This window comes from Lipotes vexillifer, unplaced genomic scaffold, assembly GCF_000442215.2.
Source record: "Lipotes vexillifer unplaced genomic scaffold, Lipotes_vexillifer_v1.1 scaffold1017, whole genome shotgun sequence".
In the NCBI taxonomy this organism is placed as follows: Eukaryota; Metazoa; Chordata; class Mammalia; order Artiodactyla; family Lipotidae; genus Lipotes; species Lipotes vexillifer.
In genome coordinates, this window is record NW_006772141.1 from 67,226 (window position 1) to 87,155 (window position 19,930).

General features: G+C 41.2%; 1 protein-coding gene across 1 annotated transcript in view; it reads right to left on the reverse strand.

Moving 5' to 3' along the window:
- Nucleotides 1-18,466, reverse strand: part of CUNH12orf75 (chromosome unknown C12orf75 homolog) — a 37,707-nt gene extending 19,241 nt beyond the window's left edge. The window contains exons 1-2 of the mRNA XM_007447304.1: nt 18,183-18,466; nt 3,689-3,713 (exon numbers count right to left, since the gene is read on the reverse strand). Of these exons, the coding sequence (XP_007447366.1) occupies nt 3,689-3,713; nt 18,183-18,228 (71 nt within the window). The 5' untranslated portion in view covers nt 18,229-18,466. The remainder of the gene's footprint in view (nt 1-3,688; nt 3,714-18,182) is intronic.
- Between the last annotated feature and the right edge of the window lie 1,464 nt (nt 18,467-19,930).

The window sequence follows — 19,930 nt, forward strand, 5'->3', positions numbered from 1 at the left end:
CTTTCTATCCCTTACTGCCTTTTTGTTGTAAAACAAAAGACCAGGCATCCCTTCCTCACTCCTAAGTTCGCTTTCACCCTGACTCCATCAGAGAACTCACATCACCCAACTGAAACCAGTCCCCCAAGTGACCAGTGTGGCTGTCACTCTACATGCACTGGCTTCTCTTCTCCCTTTAGCCCATGTGATCTCTTTGGATCATCAGCCATCCCTTCCCTTGGCTCAAGTTTGAAACCACAGGGTCATCTTCGCCTCAGATTTTCCTTTCCTTTACTTCCCCATTCAGTCATTCAACGGGTCTTATCAATTGTATTTCCGAGTGCGCCTTGAACACACCACCTCTGCTCCTTTCCAGTGTCCTGTCTGCTGTCTAACCCTCTCGTGGCCTCAGCGCCATTAATCCCCTGTGCCTCCACCCCTCCCCCATCTCACATATCCCACTGCCTTGGGAGTCATCACCCTAAAGCTCAAACACAGTCATGTAATTCCCCACCTTAAAATTCTGAATGGCTCTTGAATGCATATAAAAACCAAGTACAATGACCGGCCTGGCACCAAAGGCCCTCCACAAGCCGGCTCCAGCCCACCAGCCTCATCTGCCACCTCTGCTGAGCCTACACCACAGACTCAGGGAAGACTGGCTGACTTCCCAGAAGAGCTGGGGCTCTCCCGCACCCATGTGCCTCCTTTCGTGCTCTTTCTCCTGCCCTGGGTTGCCATCCTTCTTCCTACACAAACTCTTACTCACCCTTCAAGACCCAGACAAGCATTAAATTTTGACTGTTTAATAATTAACTATTTTAATAATTAACACTTAAAATCACACTGTATTTTGGTCCCCAGTAGCCACTGACCTACTTTAGGGCAGAAATATCATTTTATTTGTTATTAAATCCTGGCTTCTTGCCTATAGAAAACAGGCAAATAAACAGGTAAGTGGAGATATAGTAAAAATCCCAAGCCTTCCCTAGAGAACTATTTTTATTCTATATTAAGGGAGTAATCATAACGTTTCTGACTTCTAAAAAACAATCGTAATTCCCCCACAAAGACTTTTACGTGGTCTGTACACTATGGTGTTGCCCTATTTGAAGTTCTGTACTCTCAGCATCCATTACGTGAGTTTGGCCACTTCTTTTACCTTGAAATCAGTGTCTTCAGATTTAAAACAAAAAGAAAAAATTTAAATCTTCATAATACAAGTTTAAATTGTCTTAATTTCTTAGCTCCTTTCATGGCACCCCCTAATTTCATAGCACCCCCCTAATGTTATGGTCAAGATTTATAAATCTACAGCTTCTGATTTCTTCTTTAAAAAGGGTTTGAATATACCTTTTGTGCAAGGAAAAATAATACTGTAATATTCTTCAATTTTTTCCAATTAAATTTACCATATTTATTTTTTAAAGGGTCATTTGAGTAAAATTACATCTTTTTAGTTATAGAACCTATGAGGTACACAAAGTCACAGAAAGTTTAAATTCTAGAGAATTCAGGATTTTAGAAAGTAGTTAAATGGTATCTCATGTCCTGGAGTAGTTAATGTTGACAAAATGTCCACAAAGGTATCACTAAATCTTCTTTGAAATTTCCATGCTTCTGAAAGAAAGAGGAAGTCATGAAATCAATCTCTCCTTAAAGAGAAATGATGGAATTCATTTGTTAAACACTATGTCCACAGCATGATACTATTAACTAGAGGGGACTTCTCTCAATTCCCAAGGAAGAAAAGACAAGGAGATAAATAACATTATAAGCCCAATATGACATATCATAAGACAGGTCCAAGCTGCTGCAAAAGTTCAGAAGAGGAAGACATATCCAGTAGAGAGATCCAGGAAGTTCTTCTCGTAAAGGATAAGATATAAACCCAGGAGAATAGATAGAATTTTCACAGACAGAATTGGCGAAAATGCCATTCCAGGCAGAGGGAACAGCAAAAAAACCCCAAGGAGCCAAGACAGGAAACAGGAGGTCAGTTTGAGACCATGAGAGTGGTCTCAGAGCAGGACTTCAGCTCACCTCTGGGTCCTTGGCCTCATTCACTCTCTAACTGCAGGGTTTCCTTCCCCCTAAAGGCTGAAACCTAAAGGGCCTTCCTATTCCCAAAGGATTCTGGGCTCAATCCCATGGGCAGTGCAGACTAATCAAAAGTTGGGAGTGGAGGGCCTAAAAGGGCAGGGGATTAATCTGGCAACAACGTATAGAAAGGGGAGGGAGAGACTGAAGAGAGACCCAGATACTGCAATAACAGGAACAGGTAAGGATGCTGAACACATTGTTGCTAAACGTTTTGGTAATAAACTCAACCACTGCAACCAGGACACTGAAGCATTCTATACTGCCTCGTTTGTACCGAAAGTCCCATATAAAAAGCTTATTTAATTCCCAAAAAACTTTACAACCCTATTCTAATCTTCTCCAGATTCCTTTTTATAATTTAAAAAAAAGTCCAACTCTGCTTTTGACGAAAGCTTTTAAGGCCCACCATTCCGTTTGCCCCAGCTGTGAAAGCCTTTAAGAAAGCTGGGAACTCGTACATGTGTGCTGGCGGGGAAGATACAGCCAGGTGCTCCTCTGCCCATGCGCAGGAGCCCTCACCCCAGCCCCACTCCCAATAAAAACCAAAGCTGCTCACCCCTTCCTTCACTCAGACTGAATGGACCAGTTCGGGAGCCACCCTGCTCTCCCCAGAAAGCCTCATTATGTGAGCAATACATCTTTTCCTACCCTCTTGGTGTGTGTGGCACCATCGGTCTTGACATCCAAACCAACTGGGGTGGCTTGGGCAGAGGTTGATTCCATAATCCATGGAGTGACCGCAAACACTCTTTTTGTTGTTGTCGTTCTTGAGGTTCTCCATCCCCACCTTCTCCCTCCCCCAATCCCAATGTCCAGCTCCCTAATGGCACTTTATTTATTTTTTCCAGAACTGCTGATTTTTATTTTTATTTATTTTTTTCACTGAAGTATAGTTGATTTACAATGTTGTGTTAGTTTGTGGTATACAGCAAAGTGACTCAGTTATACATTTTCTTCATATTCTTTTCCATTATGGTTTATTACAGAATACTGAATACAGTTTCTTGTGCCACAAACACTCTTAAATAGTGAACTACTGCAACGTCCTTACTATACCTAGATTTGAGGTAGGAAGATGCAAAGAAGGGGCATGATGGAAACACTGAAAGGGTCCTGTGGTCTGAAGTTCAACTCAATATTGATTACCTTGAATGGTCATATACATTCACTCAAACGTCTAATTATCGACTTTAAAACGATTCAGTGTGCATTTGGTAAATGCTTGGCTCCAGGCCCTCCTCACGGGCTAAACTCTAAGATGTTGCATAGTCATAGGAGCTAGGTGCTTAATTCTCCCATAATCACTTGCTTGCAATTAGAAGAAATCTCTACACAAGCTGGTATCGAAACAGAGTTAAACATTTCCCTTTCTTAAAGTTCTGAGTTAAAATGCTAGGGCAACTGAAATGCTAAAATGAAAAGTCACAAATAAACCCATTCTTCAAATAGCCCTTTAGTTATAAACCAAATGATAATCTTAATTTGTGCTCAGTACAGAAAGTACTTCCATGTCTTTTCAGCCAAACCTACATATCTAAAGGTCATAACCATGAAAACAGTGTCTTCCTCAGAAAGAGTTCAGAAAATCATAATATTAAGTACTTACACATCTTTAGCTGCTCCTGCGGGGCCTAGAAAAAAAGAAAAAGATAGCTTTCCATTATCTTGATAGTATTGTTACAAAAATCTTAAGCCCAATACCCAACTAAAATAATATTTTATAAGAGATGAGTTGAGAATATGATTTTTTGAAAGATCATCTTAAAAAAAGAAAAGGAGAGCAGGAAAATCATAAAATCCAAATCTTTGGTTTAGAATTTATTCTGCCCATTTTTAACAATTCCTATAAATTATAAGGTGTTGTTTCTGAAAGGGATTTTACAGACCGCCCAAACTAATCTGCCCATTTTACAGATGAGCAGATTAGGAAACTGACAGATTTGAGAAATATTTTCTTTTCTAAGCTAGTACCTACATGGAACTGTTATGTCATGCTATGTACTAATCATAAAGTAAAGCCAAGTCACGAGACAAAATGGAGGTGATGTCCTAAATAAATTAGCAAGACTCAAGGATGCCAGCCCAGCTCCAAAAGGAGTAACATACATTTCTAACTCTGCTTCTATTTGCTACTGCACCCTCTCATTTCTGCTTCCCACTCACGTGCCAAAAACAACCCATCTCTTTTGGACCCCAGTCAGTCCTATCACTTAACACAGATTCTCTGCCCACAGCACAGTTCCATCTGCACTTCCTCCCCCTAATATCCCTACCTGAACAATACAGAACTTGGTTCCAACTTTACAACCCACATGGCATTAAGTATACTTCAATCTCTTAAAACCTCACTTCTCTCCTGTGACAAATGAGGAAAATAAGAATACCTTTCTCAAAGGTTATTGTGAAGTTCTTTAAAAGATGTATATCCTTATCAAAATACTAATGACATTTTTCAAAGAAATAGAACAAATAATCCTAAAATTTTTATGGAACCACAAGAGACCCTGAATTGCCAAAGCAATCTTGAGAAAGAACAAGTCTGGAGGCATCATGCTCCCTGATTTCAAACTATATGACAAAGCTATAGTAATCAAAACAGTATGGTACTGGCAAGAAAGAGGTACACAGATCAATGGAACAGACTAGAGAAACCAAAAATAAACCCATGCATACATGGTCAATTAACTTACGACAAATGAGGCAAGAATATACAATAGGGAAAGGACAGTCTCTTCAATAAATGGTGTCGGGAAAACTGGACAGTCATATGCAAAAGAATGAAACTAAACTATTATCTTACATCATATGCAAAAATTAACACAAAATGGATTAAAGACTTAAATGTAAGACCTGATACCATAAAAACTCCTGGAGGAAAACACAGGTGGTAAGCTACTTGACACCAGTCTTGGAAATTAATGCTTGGATCTGATTCCAAAAGCAAAGGCAACAGAAGCAAAAGTAAACAAGTGGGACTACATCAAATTTTAAAACTTCTGCACAGCAAAGGAAACCATCAACAAAATGAAAAGATAACCTACTGAATGGGAAAAAATATTTCTAAATCACATATCTGATTGGGGTTAATATTCTAAATATATAAAGAACTCATGAAACTCAATAGCAAAAAAGAGAGAGAGAGAGAGAGAAACCAACTTGATTTTAAAATGCACAAACATCTGAATAGAAATTTTTCCAAAGAAGATATACAGATGGTCAACAGGCACATGAAAAGATGCTCAATATCACTAATCATCAGAGAAATGCAAATCAAAACCACAAGATATCACCTCACACCTGTTAGAATGGATACTATCAAAAAGACAACAAATAACAAGTATTGGTAAGTGATCTGGAAAAAAGGGGACACCAGTGCACACTGTTGGTGGGAATGTAAATTGGTGCAGCCACTACGGAAAACAGTATGGAAGTTCCTCAAAAAATTAGAAACAGAACTACCATACAATCCAGCAATTCTACTCCTGGGTATTTATCCAAAGAAAACAAAAACACTAATTCAAAAAGATATATACACCCCTATGTTCATTGCAGCATTATCCACAATCGCCAAGATTGAAAACAAGTGTCCACTGCTGGATAAATGGATTAAGGAGATGTGAGATATATATAGATATACCTATATATATAAGAGGCTAGAATAATAGAATTCTACTCAGCCATAAAAAAAAAAGAAGGAAATCTTGCCATTTGCGAAAACATGGACGGACCTTGAGAGAATTATGCTAAGCAAAATAAGTCAGAGAAAGACTCATACCATGTGGTTTCACTTATATGTGGAATCTAAAAAACAAAACAAATGAAAACAAAACAAAACAAAACAAAAGTCAAAGATACAGAGAAAGGAATGGTGGTTGCCAGAGGGGAGGTGGGTTAGGGGATGGGCAAAACAAGTGACAGGGGTCAAGAGATATAAACTTCCAGTTCTAAAATAAATAAGTCATGGGGATGTCACGTACAGCACAGTGACTACAGTCAATAATACTGTAGAGCATACTTTAAAGTTGCCAAGACAATAAATCCTAAAAGTTAACTATGCATGGTGACAGATGGTAACTAGACTTATTGTGGTGATGATCTCACTGTGTATACAAATATGGAATCATTTCATTGTACACCTGAAACCAATACAATCTTATATGTCAATGACACCTCAGTAAAAAAAATTTAATAAATTTTAAAAATTATAAAAAGATGTAAACAGCACAAAGTCTGGCACATAAAAATAGCTCACTAAGTTGTTATTATTAGCAGTCACATTTTCCTTAATATCTCAATTTCCCTATCTATGAAATGGGAATTAAATTAACTTCTGCACAAGTCACAGAGGTGTGAAAATAAAGGAACATGTGCTACAAAATAAATAAGTCTGCAAAAAAGTTATTGCCAAAACTGTAAAAACTGTACCCCAGTGATATTAATCTAGGATCTATAATTCTGCAAATTCAAAGCAGAGCATAAAGGTAATCAAGACCATGTCTCAAATAAATTCTTTTAAGGCTTTGACCAAACCTGAACTTTGTAACAAACTTGAGTCTTTACTCAGGGAAGAGTAACATTTCTGTTCCACAATTCTCATTAAAATTATATAAATAAAAACTGCTTTGGAATCTGAGATCATAAAACCAAAAATAAAAAAAAAAAACTAAAATTTTTAAAACCTTACCATAAGAACAGTGGAGTGTTTTGATAGGTAAAAATAAAGGATTAGTGCCACCAAAAACCCATAAAAATTAACGTTTTATTTCAGAGTCAAAACAAGCATGAGAATCTGGAAGAAAGTCTAAAAAGAAAATAAATATCCTCATTTTCTTATTTTCATTTTCATGGAAAAGGACAGGGAATGATTGTGGGGTTGCTGCACTCAGGGGAAGGGAGAGCCGGAGGTGTTGGGAACTGATTCTGTGATGTCTTACAGAGAGAAGAAAGCGATCATGATGGGTCATGAGTGCTGGGCCTTTAGAGATGAAGGGCCATCGGGCACAATCCACGGGGAGGGCACAGCAGACAGAAGCTGCCCCACTGTGTCTCAGGGAATGGCAGCAGGGTGGCAGGGAAAGAACAGCGTGGAATTGGAAGGCAGAAGACCCAAGTAAAATTCCTGCTCCAGTATTTGTTTGACAGTCACTAGTTCACCCAGCTTCAGTTTCTAATACTGGGCCGACAAAGGCAGCTGAGAAGACAAAGTACAATAAATGGCTGTGAAATTCGCTTCAAAACAGCCACACGTTGCCTCCTCAGTACCTATTTTAATCAGCCACCAGCAACCCTGCATCCACTTCACCTTGACTGCACCAGGCTCCAGGCACCCTTATGGCCTCTTCCCTGCTGGGTTCACCATCTAACATCCCAGCAGGCTCAAGGCAGACGCCAGGTACTACCTTCCAGAAGGAAGTCAGCAGGCCATTTCTTCTGTTCTCAAATGTCCCTCATTTAAAGGGCAACGTCTATTTAATAACTGCAAAGTGAAGGAGGCCAAGAAGTCAAAAGCACTAAATCCAGTATATACATATGATTGTAATGTACACTCCATATTTAGAAAAGGGAAGAAGATGTGCATCTTCTTAGGAGCAAGGTAGCAGGGGGTTAATGATAAGGTTATAACCAGGGCAGGTAGAACATGACTCCCGACACACAGCTTCACAGAGAAAAAGGAAAAAAAAAGACGACTGTAATTGTTGAAACCCTCAGCAAAACTATCAGAGTATCTAGGCATATAAAATGTGAAATATCTCTTTGTTCTGCAAAAGTATAAAATCATAAAATTATTAGAAATAGAAGAAAAATTCTGATTACCCTCAGTGCAACATTTTAATCGCACTTCACCTATGTATTGATTATAATTAACCAGACGGAGAGTTCTTCTCTAGATAATTCATGCAAAAGATCCTCTGACTACAACTATTCAGATAGTGCCAAAATCCCAATTGCTTTAAGTTATGTTTATGGTTCATTTGATTCATCATTTATTGAACAAATATTTATAGTGGTGCAGCTACTTCTTTCAAGCTGTCTGGGATAGAACATTTGTTCCTGTTAGTACCACTTTATTTCCTGCCAAAATGACTCTTTACTATTTGAACATAGCCGTGGTACCTTAATATAAGGGAGGAAAGGTAAAAATGTTCCTTGTGGGATAAAAGCACCACAAAATATATAGACCATTAGAATTTTTGTCAGTCAAAAGATTTAATGACTATTTTCCTAAATTGTAGTACTGATAATTATAATTTTAAATATCTTCCTAAAAAGTAGAAGGGGGGAAGGTCTGCTCTCAAGTATCATATTCAGTTCCAGTGACAAATATTGTAAATGGTTAGGGTATGTAAAGAAGAATATTTCCTTCTGAATGTAACTGTTTCTTTAACACTTAAAGATTATTGCTTGTTCACAATATCACTTCACTTCACCGTGATTATGTACACCGTTGGGTTTTTTTTTGGCCTCTCCGCATGGCACGTGGGATTCGCCCACCAGGGATTGAACCTGTGCTCCCTGCAGTGGGAGCGTGGAGTCTTAACCACTGGACCGCCAGGGAAGTCTATACCTTTTATCAATACTTTCATCAAAAGATTTAAAAATTGTATTCATGATTCTCCAAGTCAAAAGCCTCAGTCACTTAAAAATGCATAGCAAATTCAATTTATTTTAAACATTTAAAAAACTTAATCTGAAATTGAGGAGTCATAGAAAGATATTTGATCTTTGTTCCCCATTCCTGGCACAGAGCGTCTAGAACCCTTGGAATTTCCTGAGAGACAGGGGTGATAGGAGCCTCTTTCATTCCAATGAGGAGACTCTTGGCAGCCCCTACACAGCTTCAGGACAGGAGCTGGTCGCCAGAAAAGGCAAGGTTTGATTAGAAGCTTGGAACTTTCAGCCCCATTCCCTGTCCTCCTGGGAAAAGAGAGGGGCTGGAAATTAAGTTAATCAGCAATGGCCAATGATTTGAACAGTCATGCCTATGTAGTGAAACCTCCATAAAAACCCCTATAAGGGGCTTCCCTGGTGGCGCAGTGGTTGAGAGTCCGCCTGCTGATGCAGGGGACGCGGGTTTGTGCCCCGGTCCGGGAAGATCCCACATGCCGCGGAGCGGCTGGGCCCGTGAGCCATGGCCGCTGAGCCTGCGCGTCCGGAGCCTGTGCTCCGCAACGGGAGAGGCCACAACAGTGAGAGGCCCACGTACCACAAAAAAAAAAAAAAAAAAAACACCTATAAGGACAGGGTTCAGAGAGCTTCTGAGTTGAACACATCCATGTGCCAGGAGGAGGCAGCCCCCAACTCCATAGAGACAGAGACCCCTGCCCCTGAGACCCTTAACATGTCCTCTGTACCTCTTCATCTGGCTGTGCATTTGTGTCCTTTATAAGAAATTGGTATGTTTAAACCAGTAAGAAAAGTGCCTTCCTGAACTCTGTGAGGCATTCTAGCAAATTGTCAAATCTGAGGAGGGGGGCTGTGAGAACCCTCAGATTTGCTGCCAAGTCAGATGGCAATGCAAGTAAGCTGGGGACCTGATCCTTGCTACTGGCATCTGAGGTGAGACCATCTCGGGGGACTGAGCCCTCAAACCTGTGGTGACAGACACTAACTCTGGGTAGGAGCATCAGAATTGAACTGGATGGTAGGACAGCCCAGTTGGTGTACGAGAACTGGAGAAGTGGATAGCACCTGGAGGGAATAAACCTCTCAGATATTCTTCATGTTTTTTAAAACTCGGGTACCCCCATAAAAATCGGGTACCCCCTGAACAACCTTGAAATGCTTTATGAATCACACCAAGATTAAATTGCGCTGTATTTGCTTCAGCAAATAATTATTTACGCTCCAGGTATATAGTTTGTAAACTATATTTTCTTATTTTATCCCATTCCCAGAACAAGTGCAGAAAAAGCCTTGTGTATTAGTTCCACAGGGCTGCTGTAACAAATCACCACTAATTGGGTGGCTTAAATCAACAGAAATACGTGCTCTCAGAATTCTGGAGGCCAGAAGTACAAAACCAAGGTGTCAGGAGTTCCCAACTACCTACAGAGGCTCCGGGGAAGAATCCGTTCTAGGCCTCTTAGCATCTGGTGGCAGTAGGCCCTCCTTGGCATTCTTTGGCTTGTGGCCACATAGTGCATTTTCTGTTCTACACCTGTCCTCACACCACCTTCTCTCTGTATCTCTGTCTTCTCCTCGTCTGTCTCTTCTAAGGAAACTTATCACTGGATTTAGGGCCTACCCAGACAATCTACGATGATGTCCTCATCTCAAAATTCTTCATTTAATTATACCTGCAAAGACCCTTTTTCCAAACAAGATAGCATTCACACATTCCAGGGATTAGGATGTGAACATATCTTTTTAGAGGTCACCATTCAACCCACTACACCTTCTCATCCCTGGCCTCCTCCAGCTCTCCAAAAACAGAAATTCCCTTTTGAAAAGAAATACATAGCAAAATTAATCTTGGGGGGAGAATTAAGTTTAATATGACATATCATACATTCTGCAAACACAGACAAAATTTTATTCCTTGTGCATGAGAAAGCCAGCTGCAAGATACTACGTCAGTTCAGTGATATTAAGTAGATATTTATAACATCTTGGTTCCTATAGACAGATGTTCCTTTGTAATCTAATCAGTCTTATAAGTTAAAAAGATTGAGCTGTACTGACCAGTATGTTTTCAATATTGTTCAGAGTCATACATTTATTGTTATGAGTTTCCTTACATGTGCCAAATTCTAATACAAAGAAAATATTTCTCTCTTTTAAAAGGTCACATACATCTGTATATTAGAGAATATAGTCTATTAATGCCTTTTTCATCACTGTTCTCTATGCACTTTATAGCTTTCATGTAACATACTGGAAACATTCACAAGTAAATGAATTGCTAAATTACATATTAAATCATGTCTCTTTGTTCAGACTGAGTAGTGATAATTTAAACACACACACCAAAAAATAAATTATGTATATGAAGAATTTCTAAAAGGTACTAAAGATTTACAAATCACTCTTCTTTCAGCATAAATCATCAGAAATATAAATGATTATGGCTCTCATGGGAAATAATAAAAATATGCAGAAACATTTTACTCTTTATTTGTTTTATAAAAGAAAAACATCCCCCTGAGAACTGTATAAACATAACTACAGAAAAATAAACAGGGTTCCCTCTAATTTTGACAGCTTGCTACTTCTCCTCTGACCCACAATAGTTCTAAAACTATGTCATAGTCTCAATTTGGCCCAAAGAAGGGGAACAACAGCTCTTTAGTTCATCTAAAGCAGTGTTTATTTTTTAATAAGCCAATAAGAGATACAGATTCATTAGTCATTTCTTCAGTAATGCAGAAAAAAATTCAGGTCAACGTGTCCTAGAAATATAATTTTTTTAAAGTATAGTTGCTTTACAATATTATATTTCAGGTGTAGAACATAGGATTCAATATTTTATAGATTATGCACCAAACTCATTAAAATATTATTGACTATATTCCTTGTGCTGTACCTTACATCCCTGTGACTTACTTATTTTATAATTGGTAGTTTGTACCTCTTAATCCCCTTCATCTATTTCACCCATGACTCCACCCCCAACCCCTGGCAGCCACTAATTTGTTTTCTGTATCTGTGAATCTGTTTCTGTTTTGTTATAGTTATTCATTTGTTTCATTTTTTAGATTCAACATGTAAGTGATAACATAGAGTATTTGTCATTTTCTGTCTGACTTATTTTACTTAGCATAATACCCTCTAGGTCCATCCATGTTACTGCAAATACAATTATGTTAATGAACATGGAAGCTCTTACAGAAAATCTCTTTGCTTACAGGTTGTCCTTGCTGAGTAGCTATGCTTTCAGCAGGTAAAAATTAATAAATAAAGGTAGCCATATAAGTACAGACATAAAGTAACACATTGACAGTTAGCTGCTATAAGTTAAGCCATGTCTAGATTGAGCTGTAAGTGGCTCATGGCAGAACTTGGGTAATTCACTTGGGTCATCTTCGTGAACCAACATCGATTCTAGGGAGTGGGAACAAGTGAACCTCCTGATTCTGCTGCATCAGTGGTAACTGTCTGAGCAGAGGCGTTTCCACACCCCTCATCATTCACATCACGTCAAATGCGGTACACCCAAGAGTATATGGATCGCCTGCATCCTCTTACCTTCCTTTAGAGGAAGTAACATCTCCCAGTTGCCCAGACTTTAACAGTTTGGGTTCATTTTTCCTTCTCCCTTCCCCTTCCTCCCTCACATATAGCCCATCCTCAGCCTAGCTGGCTTCCAGGGGTCCCTGACATCAATGCCTCCATCACTCACCGACGGCCCTCTCACTTCACTCACTCCTGACAACAGCGTTAAATTATGTCACTCTACATCCTCGCTCTTTCCTTCTATACCAGTCATGAATGTCTTTCCCCTTACGCTTTCCCTATATTAATAATAAATAGCATACTGAGTACTTACATGAGGCACTGCTCTAAGCACTTTACATATATTAACTCATTTAATCTTGAGTAGGTTCTATAACTACTCTCCCATTTTACAGCTGAGGAAACTAAGGTACAGACAGTTTAAGCAAGTGGCCCAAGGTCATGCAGCTGATAAATGATGAAAGCAGGATTCAAACTAGGATTTTTTGGCTCCAGTGCCTCCTCTCAATTCTGAGGCCTTCCTGCCTCTCTGTCCTCCTCACCCCCCTCCTAACTGTTCTTACTTCCAACACCCTGCAACCAACATGAACTACTAACCCAGTCAGGCCTTACTTCTCACTGCCCTGAAATGCACCGAACCCATTTCTGTCCCTATGTTTCCATACTGCTCTAAAAATGCCCTCCCTTCTGTTTTCTGCTTATTCAAATCCTACCTATTCTTCAAAGTTAAATCGAGTCCCACCTCCTCCAAGCAGGCTTCCCTGGTTGCTTAAGGTTTTATTTCATTCCCTCCAGTGTTACATCAGTCACAGGGTACATGATGAAAATCTAGGACTCAGTATTACAACTTCTTTGTTTCCCCAATATAGTTATTCATTCAACAAAAGAAAAAATTTTAAGACCCTAAAAATTCCATTGAAAGTTTGGATATTGGTCTAGAGGCTGAGGGTCCAGCTGTGAACAAGATGCGCGAGGCTCTCATGAGGCCTACCTTTGGGGAAGGGGAACAAAAAAGACAATAAATAAATTAACAAAATATCCGCTCTCCAGCAAAGAGTGTTTCAAACAGATAGAAAACAAGAATGAGTTCAGCATAAAGAACAGAAAGAAGGATGGTAGGGCTGGGACCTAAGTGAGCTGGGGGGAAGCAGCACAAGATATTAATGACTTCTTTGATGACATCAGCAAAATTTTATATTATTTCCCCCCAACATGGCCTGGACTAATGCTGAGCACGGTGGAAGAATTTTAATACTACCAAACCATTTACAGATGTAGATTAAGGCTGGACCTTACAGCTACAGCAAAAGAAGAGAATGCAATTACCTATCTAATTAAGGATAAGGAGATAACTAACCTAAGTAATTGGACCCAAAAGAATTAGAGTAACTCCCTGGGTACACTGATAAAATAGGATAAAGAACTGTTAAATTCCTCCTCCACGCCTCCTCAGGCTATTAGTATATAAATAACAGAAGAACCATTATAGAAACATTCTAGTAGTAAGCTATGGTCAGATAGCTGCCAGTCACACATCTCTGGTAGAAAACCTACAACTCACCAATTCAATCAACTACCACGAGCAGAACACTTCTGAAATGACTGCCCTGCAAAAAGCTTCTACTGCCTGCAAGATAGCCTGCATCGAAATAGGCTCTTGTAGATATCTGGAACCGTCCAAACTTTGAAGGGATTTTCTGGTTCACATGAAATAGGATTTTCTGGTTTACATTACAGACTTGCTCAACAATCTACATGTATGACTGTATACAGGAAACGACTGACCTGTTGTGGATCATCAGTTCAAATGCAAGGGTGTTCATGTCTCCGCCTAATTAGAGAATACATTCAAGGGAAAACAAACGGATAGAGAATCTGATTGCTGAGTGAGAGAATGGTGGGGACGGAGAGCAGAGAAAAACACACAGAAAGCAAAAGCTCCCTGCCCTATAGCAAATGCAACTCCTTAAAAATGGACTTTTTTTTTTTTAATGGACTCTTTATGTCAGAAAGAGAAAGATAAATACCATATGATATCACTTACATGTGGAATCTAAAATATGACACAAATGAACCTACCTATGAAACAGAAACAGACTCACAGACAGAGAACAGACTTGTGGTTGCCAAGGCGGAGGGAGGGTGAGAGAGGGATAGAGTGGGCATCTGGGGTTAGCAGATGCAAACTATTATATATAGGATGGATAAATAACAAGGTCCTACTGTACAGCACAAAGAACTATATTCAATATCCTGAGATAAACCATAATGGAAAAGAATATAAAAAAGTATATATATGTATAACTGAGTCACTTTGCTGTACAGCAGAGATTAACAAAATGTTATAATCTACTATACTTCAATTTTTAAAAGTGGACTCTTTAACCCAGATGTTTCTCTACAGTTTAGGGTCTAGACTCTACACTATGCAGGAAAAATGTACTGAATCTTCAATGAATGGAAAATACAAGAAGTCCTTGTATAATTCTAAGTTGGGAAAAATCAAATTCCTACATTGAGAGGGTGATCTTATTAAAACATTAGAATGGAGAAAGCGCTTGTGTAAGCAGAATGGTTCTCATGATCCCATCTACACTGAAGCACTGATAGCTTGACTCCTCCCCAAAGACTTCTCCGATTAAACTAGCATCTTATTCAACATCTCCTGGGCATTTGGACGTTCGATGTATATTCTACTACACCTTGCTTTGCAACTGTTCTCAAATGGTTAACCCTCCTACCTAGACAATCAGCTTCTTAAGAGGGGGAAAGTTTGATTTCATTCTACAATCATCCCTTGCTGGCTGCCCCTACCCTTGCCCTGAAATTTCCTAAAAGAGTACAAAGCTTTGCACATAGAGGTGGACTCTGTACAAGCTTAGAGTTAGAAATCTACTATAAAGGAAATCTAACCTGAATTACCTAGGGACTGAATGATCTGATTCCTTCTGGCCATTTGACCATTGTACTGCATTTTAGTTTTTCCACATGTTGGACATACAGAATCAAATTTACTCAAGTACACCACTAAATATCAACTTGTCATAGAAACCAATTTCACCAGACAAAAGCCAAGAAAAGCAGTTGTCCAAATAGCTCAGGGAAAAGAGAAACAATTACCTGGTTTTACCTGAATTACTTAGGTAGTAAAACAGGGCTTACAATGGAGATTTCAGGTTGGGGGCATCATTATAAAGTGCAAATGCATCCTCTGAAAGTAGATTTGCCATGTTCTTATAGAAAAATATTCAAGGAAAACCATTTCACCTTCAACGTTGTATTTTCTACTACTATATAATAATTACAGTACAGAGTACTGTAATATAATAATTACAGTACAAAAAAGTAAAATGAAATGCCCACAGTAACGCAGCCAGCACAGTGCCAATGTCAAGCTTGAGCCTCACTCTCCAGACTCAAGTTCAGCACCTGCCCACCATCTTTCTCTGAACTTTTTTCTTAACCTTGCATCTCTCCTCCTTTCTGAAACAGAAGTCCTACCACCAGCTGATAGAAAATTTCAAAATAACAATGAACAAATCCCGAAGCTAGCCAGCTGGACTCACTAGCAGAGAAATGTTTGGGGGGTGACTTCTCAGAGACAAGGGCAGAGCCATCAAAGAAGTGATGCAACAACTCCCAACTCAAATGTTTTCTCCTCCTTCATGTTTTACAGGCTGCCCTCGGCATCTTGCTCTTCTCTGAACATACAGTAATTTTTAGCAAAGAGCGAGCTTGAGGAGAGAACAGCATGCTCTTTACAGGAGCTGTCCTTCGTGAACAAAAGTGAGGCTACTCATCAAGAAGACATGCACTTGGAGTGGTTTTTTTCAATATAACTGTATTTCCCTTTACATAATAAGGGATGTGCTCCTGGTGGGGGAGGGAAGGTCAACCAAATATTTGTAAAGAGGATTATATTTTCTCTGTTTGTTACATTACCATTGCAGAGCTCCCTTACCATCATTCTGGTTTAGCAGTGGAACTCCTCCCTCTATCCCCAAACCTGACAAGCAGTTCATTAATAAACAAAAATGTAAATGAAGTACACTAGCTCCACTTTAAAGGAAATCTGTTACAAATCCTTCCTATGATTTCCTTTTTTGTGTATTGTGGTTAATGGTTCTTAACCTTTTTAAAAGTAGGGTGAACATGCAGTGGAAGGCATAGGGCCACAGTGCATGTTAGATTGAGAGATAAACACTTGACACTTGAACAGCGCAGGGGTTAGGGGCCTCAACCCTCCACAGAGTTGAAAATCCGAGTATAACTTATGGTCAGCCCTCTATATCCACAGTTCCACATCCTCGGATTCAAACGACCAAAGAGCGTGTAGTACCATAGTATTTACTATTGAAAACTATCCGTGTATAAGTGGACCTGTACAGTTCAACCTCATGTTGCTCAAGAGTCAATTGTAATTCCTGGTGCAGGATATGGCCTTGACACTGTTCCAGGTTTCCACGCAGAGCTCTCTGGCCACTCTCAAGTTAGAATGCTGTCCTTGCCTTAAGGCACTAACTAAGCTAACTAACCTACATCACTGTTACAGGAATTGAAAAATGTGTTCCCCAGTGGCTCTCTGCCTATCACAAGATTGAGAATTTAATGCGCGATGGTAAAGGTTACCTGCAAGAGATAAACTTTTCAATGAATTATTACCTGGGTTCATTCAAAGCTCTAGGACTAGAATCCCACATATTGTAGCACCGTTTCTTAAAATATTCCATTTGTGTGGTCACTGACAGCCAAAGAGGAATAACAAACTTGGCCAATTAAATGAGCAGATTTCCATATCTGATCCCATACGTGAACATCAAAATAAACTTTAAATAAATGAATAAGGCTTAAATTTTAAACTACATCTTCCAGGAGGTCTGGGTTAAGGGAAGTGACAGACCCAAGGTCACAAAGTCATTGACAGGGCATCCATGCCCGCCTAGGAAATACTGCAGCATCAGAGTGCTGTTCCCATTTGCTGGCTAGGATGGAATGTGGCATCTGACTGATCTCAACTGGATGAGATGAGTTCTTTATCCAAAAGACACCAAAATAGGTCAGCAGATATTACTCAAAACAGATCCAGACTCATAAATCAGTAGACACTGGCTGGGTCAAAGAGAACGGCTGAGTTTTGGAATAAGTCACTCGATACAAAGCCTGGCTGACTGCGTAAATCTGTAAAAGACTTCCCCTGCCAACCAACAAAATGAAGAGGTATAAACAGAACTTTCAATATTTTTTATGTTTTAAATGAAAAATATACGAACAGATCACTGCTAATATTAAAGCTCTGTCACACATATTCTAAAGCATCCTCAATACTGCAGGTTCTCAGAGAAATCGTACAAGCAGCCCAGCGGGTCTTAAGCATCAAGACAGACTCGGATGAATTTTTAGAGCCCTGTTTGCAGTTCTTCCCAAAGCACTAGCAACCCCCTCCCCGCAAAAAAAGTCCTGAATTGTTCTGCTGCACTTTTCCAGGTGCAGCCTCTGGGTTCCGAGGGGCTGGGGGCGAGGCCTGGGGGAGCGACTGCGGGACGAGGGGGCGCGGACGCCGGCCACGAGTAGGAACCCTCTCTCCTAGGAGGGCTCCGGGTCTACGCGCTGCAGGGGAGCCCGCCGCCAGGACTCCCTGCGCTCCCTCCGCAGGATCGCTCTGCAGGCTCGCCTCGTCCCGGCGCGACCGCCCCCCGCACAGGGGGGACATGCCCTGCTTTCGGTCTTTCCAAAACCGGACGGTCGGCTCCTGTCCCGAAAATGGGGACGGGGAGAGGGGGCTTCTCGCCCTCCCTGCCCGAGGTCCCTGCATCCTTCCTTCTCGCCGCTTCTCTCCTGGCCTCTCCCGCAGAGGCGGCCCGCCCTGCAGAGCTCCACACAGACCCCGAGTCGCAGTCACCGCGCCCCCAGCCGCCCGCCGCGCTCACCTTGGCCCGCGCCCGCGCTGGTGGCGGTGGAGTTCCCGCAGCCCATCGCGCCGCCGTCCAGGGAAGCCGCGCTCGGAAGCTGGCAGCCGCAGATCCTGGGGGCGGAGACGGAGGCGGAGGGCGTCGCGCCCCTAGCGGGAGGCCGGCAGGAAACGCACTGGGCGGAGGGGCGCGCGGGGACAGCCCCCTCCAGCTACCGACGGGCGCAAACCAGGGCGCCGCAGGCTTGGGCGGGCCGGGACGGAAACCACCTGGCAACCCTCGCCCCCGCCGCGCCCGGCTCTGGGACCCAGCAGGACCCACCCGTCACCTGGGCAACCGCGGCGCCGGCCAATCCGCAGCCTCCTGCGGGCTCCCCGGCTGGGCACTGGTCGTCGTTAAGAGGGGGCGGGAGTTTAAAGTAGGTTGGGGCGAGGGCGGGGCCGAGGGGCGTGGCCGGTGCCGGCTGGAGGGTGAGGCTGGGTGGCAGGGGATGCCCACCTGCTTGCCTTCCACATCCTCTTTGCCTTTTCTTCCTTTTCGCCACTTCCCCTCCCTGCTCCAGGATGTGGGGAAGATAGGAAGTGTCAGGAAACAGCTGTTTTGAGCACGGTGGGCGCCCAAAATATGTTACAGACTGAAACCAGCACTGAAATCCATTTCTGCTCTAACAGAAAACCAATGCAACTCTGTTCCCCCATCCACAGTTGCAACATAAGTCTTCCCCATGTTGGTCATATTAACCTACTCGACTTTAAAATGGATATCTGCCACAGTTGTGATGATCTGGATCCAGAACCTTGAGGCAGGAGATAGGTGGGCCCCAGGCTGAGCAGCTGGAACCTGTCCCCTGTGGACAGATACTCCAAGATAAAGATAATGGCAGGAGCAAAGATGAGCTGAGTCCTGCTTGGATAGAAGATAAAGAGACCACATATTTCTCATTCTTTTTTTTTTTGAATTTTATTTTATATATTTTTTTATACAGCAGGTTCTTATTAGTTATCCATTTAAAACATATTAGTGTATATATGTCAATCCCAATCTCCCAATTCATCACACCACGCCCACCACCCCCCACCGCTTCCCCCCTTGGTGTTCATACGTTTGTTCTCTACATCTGTGTCTCAATTTCTGCCCTGCAAACCGGCTCATCTGTACCATTTTTCTAGGTTCCACATATATGCGTTAATATACGATATTTGTTTTTCTCTTTCTCACTTACCTCACTCTGTATGACAGTCTCTAGATCCATCCACGTCTCAACAAATGACCCAATTTCGTTCCTTTTTATGGCTGAGTCATATTCCATTGTATATATGTACCACATCTTCTTTATCCATTCGTCTGTCGATGGGCATTTAGGTTGCTTCCATGACCTGGCTATTGTAAATAGTGCTGCAATGAACATTGGGGTGCATGTGTCTTTTTGAATTATGGTTTTCTCTGGGTATATGCCCAGTAGTGGGATTGCTGGGTCATATGGTAATTCTATTTTTAGTTTTTTAAGGAACCTTCATACTGTTCTCTGTAGTGGCTGTATCAGTTTACATTCCCACCAACAGTGCAAGAGGGTTCCCTTTTCTCCACACCCTCTCCACCATTTGTTGCTTGTAGATTTTCTGATGAAGCCCATTCTAACTGGTGTGAGGTGATACCTCATTGTAGTTTTGATTTGCATTTCTCTAATAATTAGTGATGTTGAGCAGCTTTTCATGTGCTTCTTGGACATCTGTGTGTCTTCTTTGGAGAAATGTCTATTTAGGTCT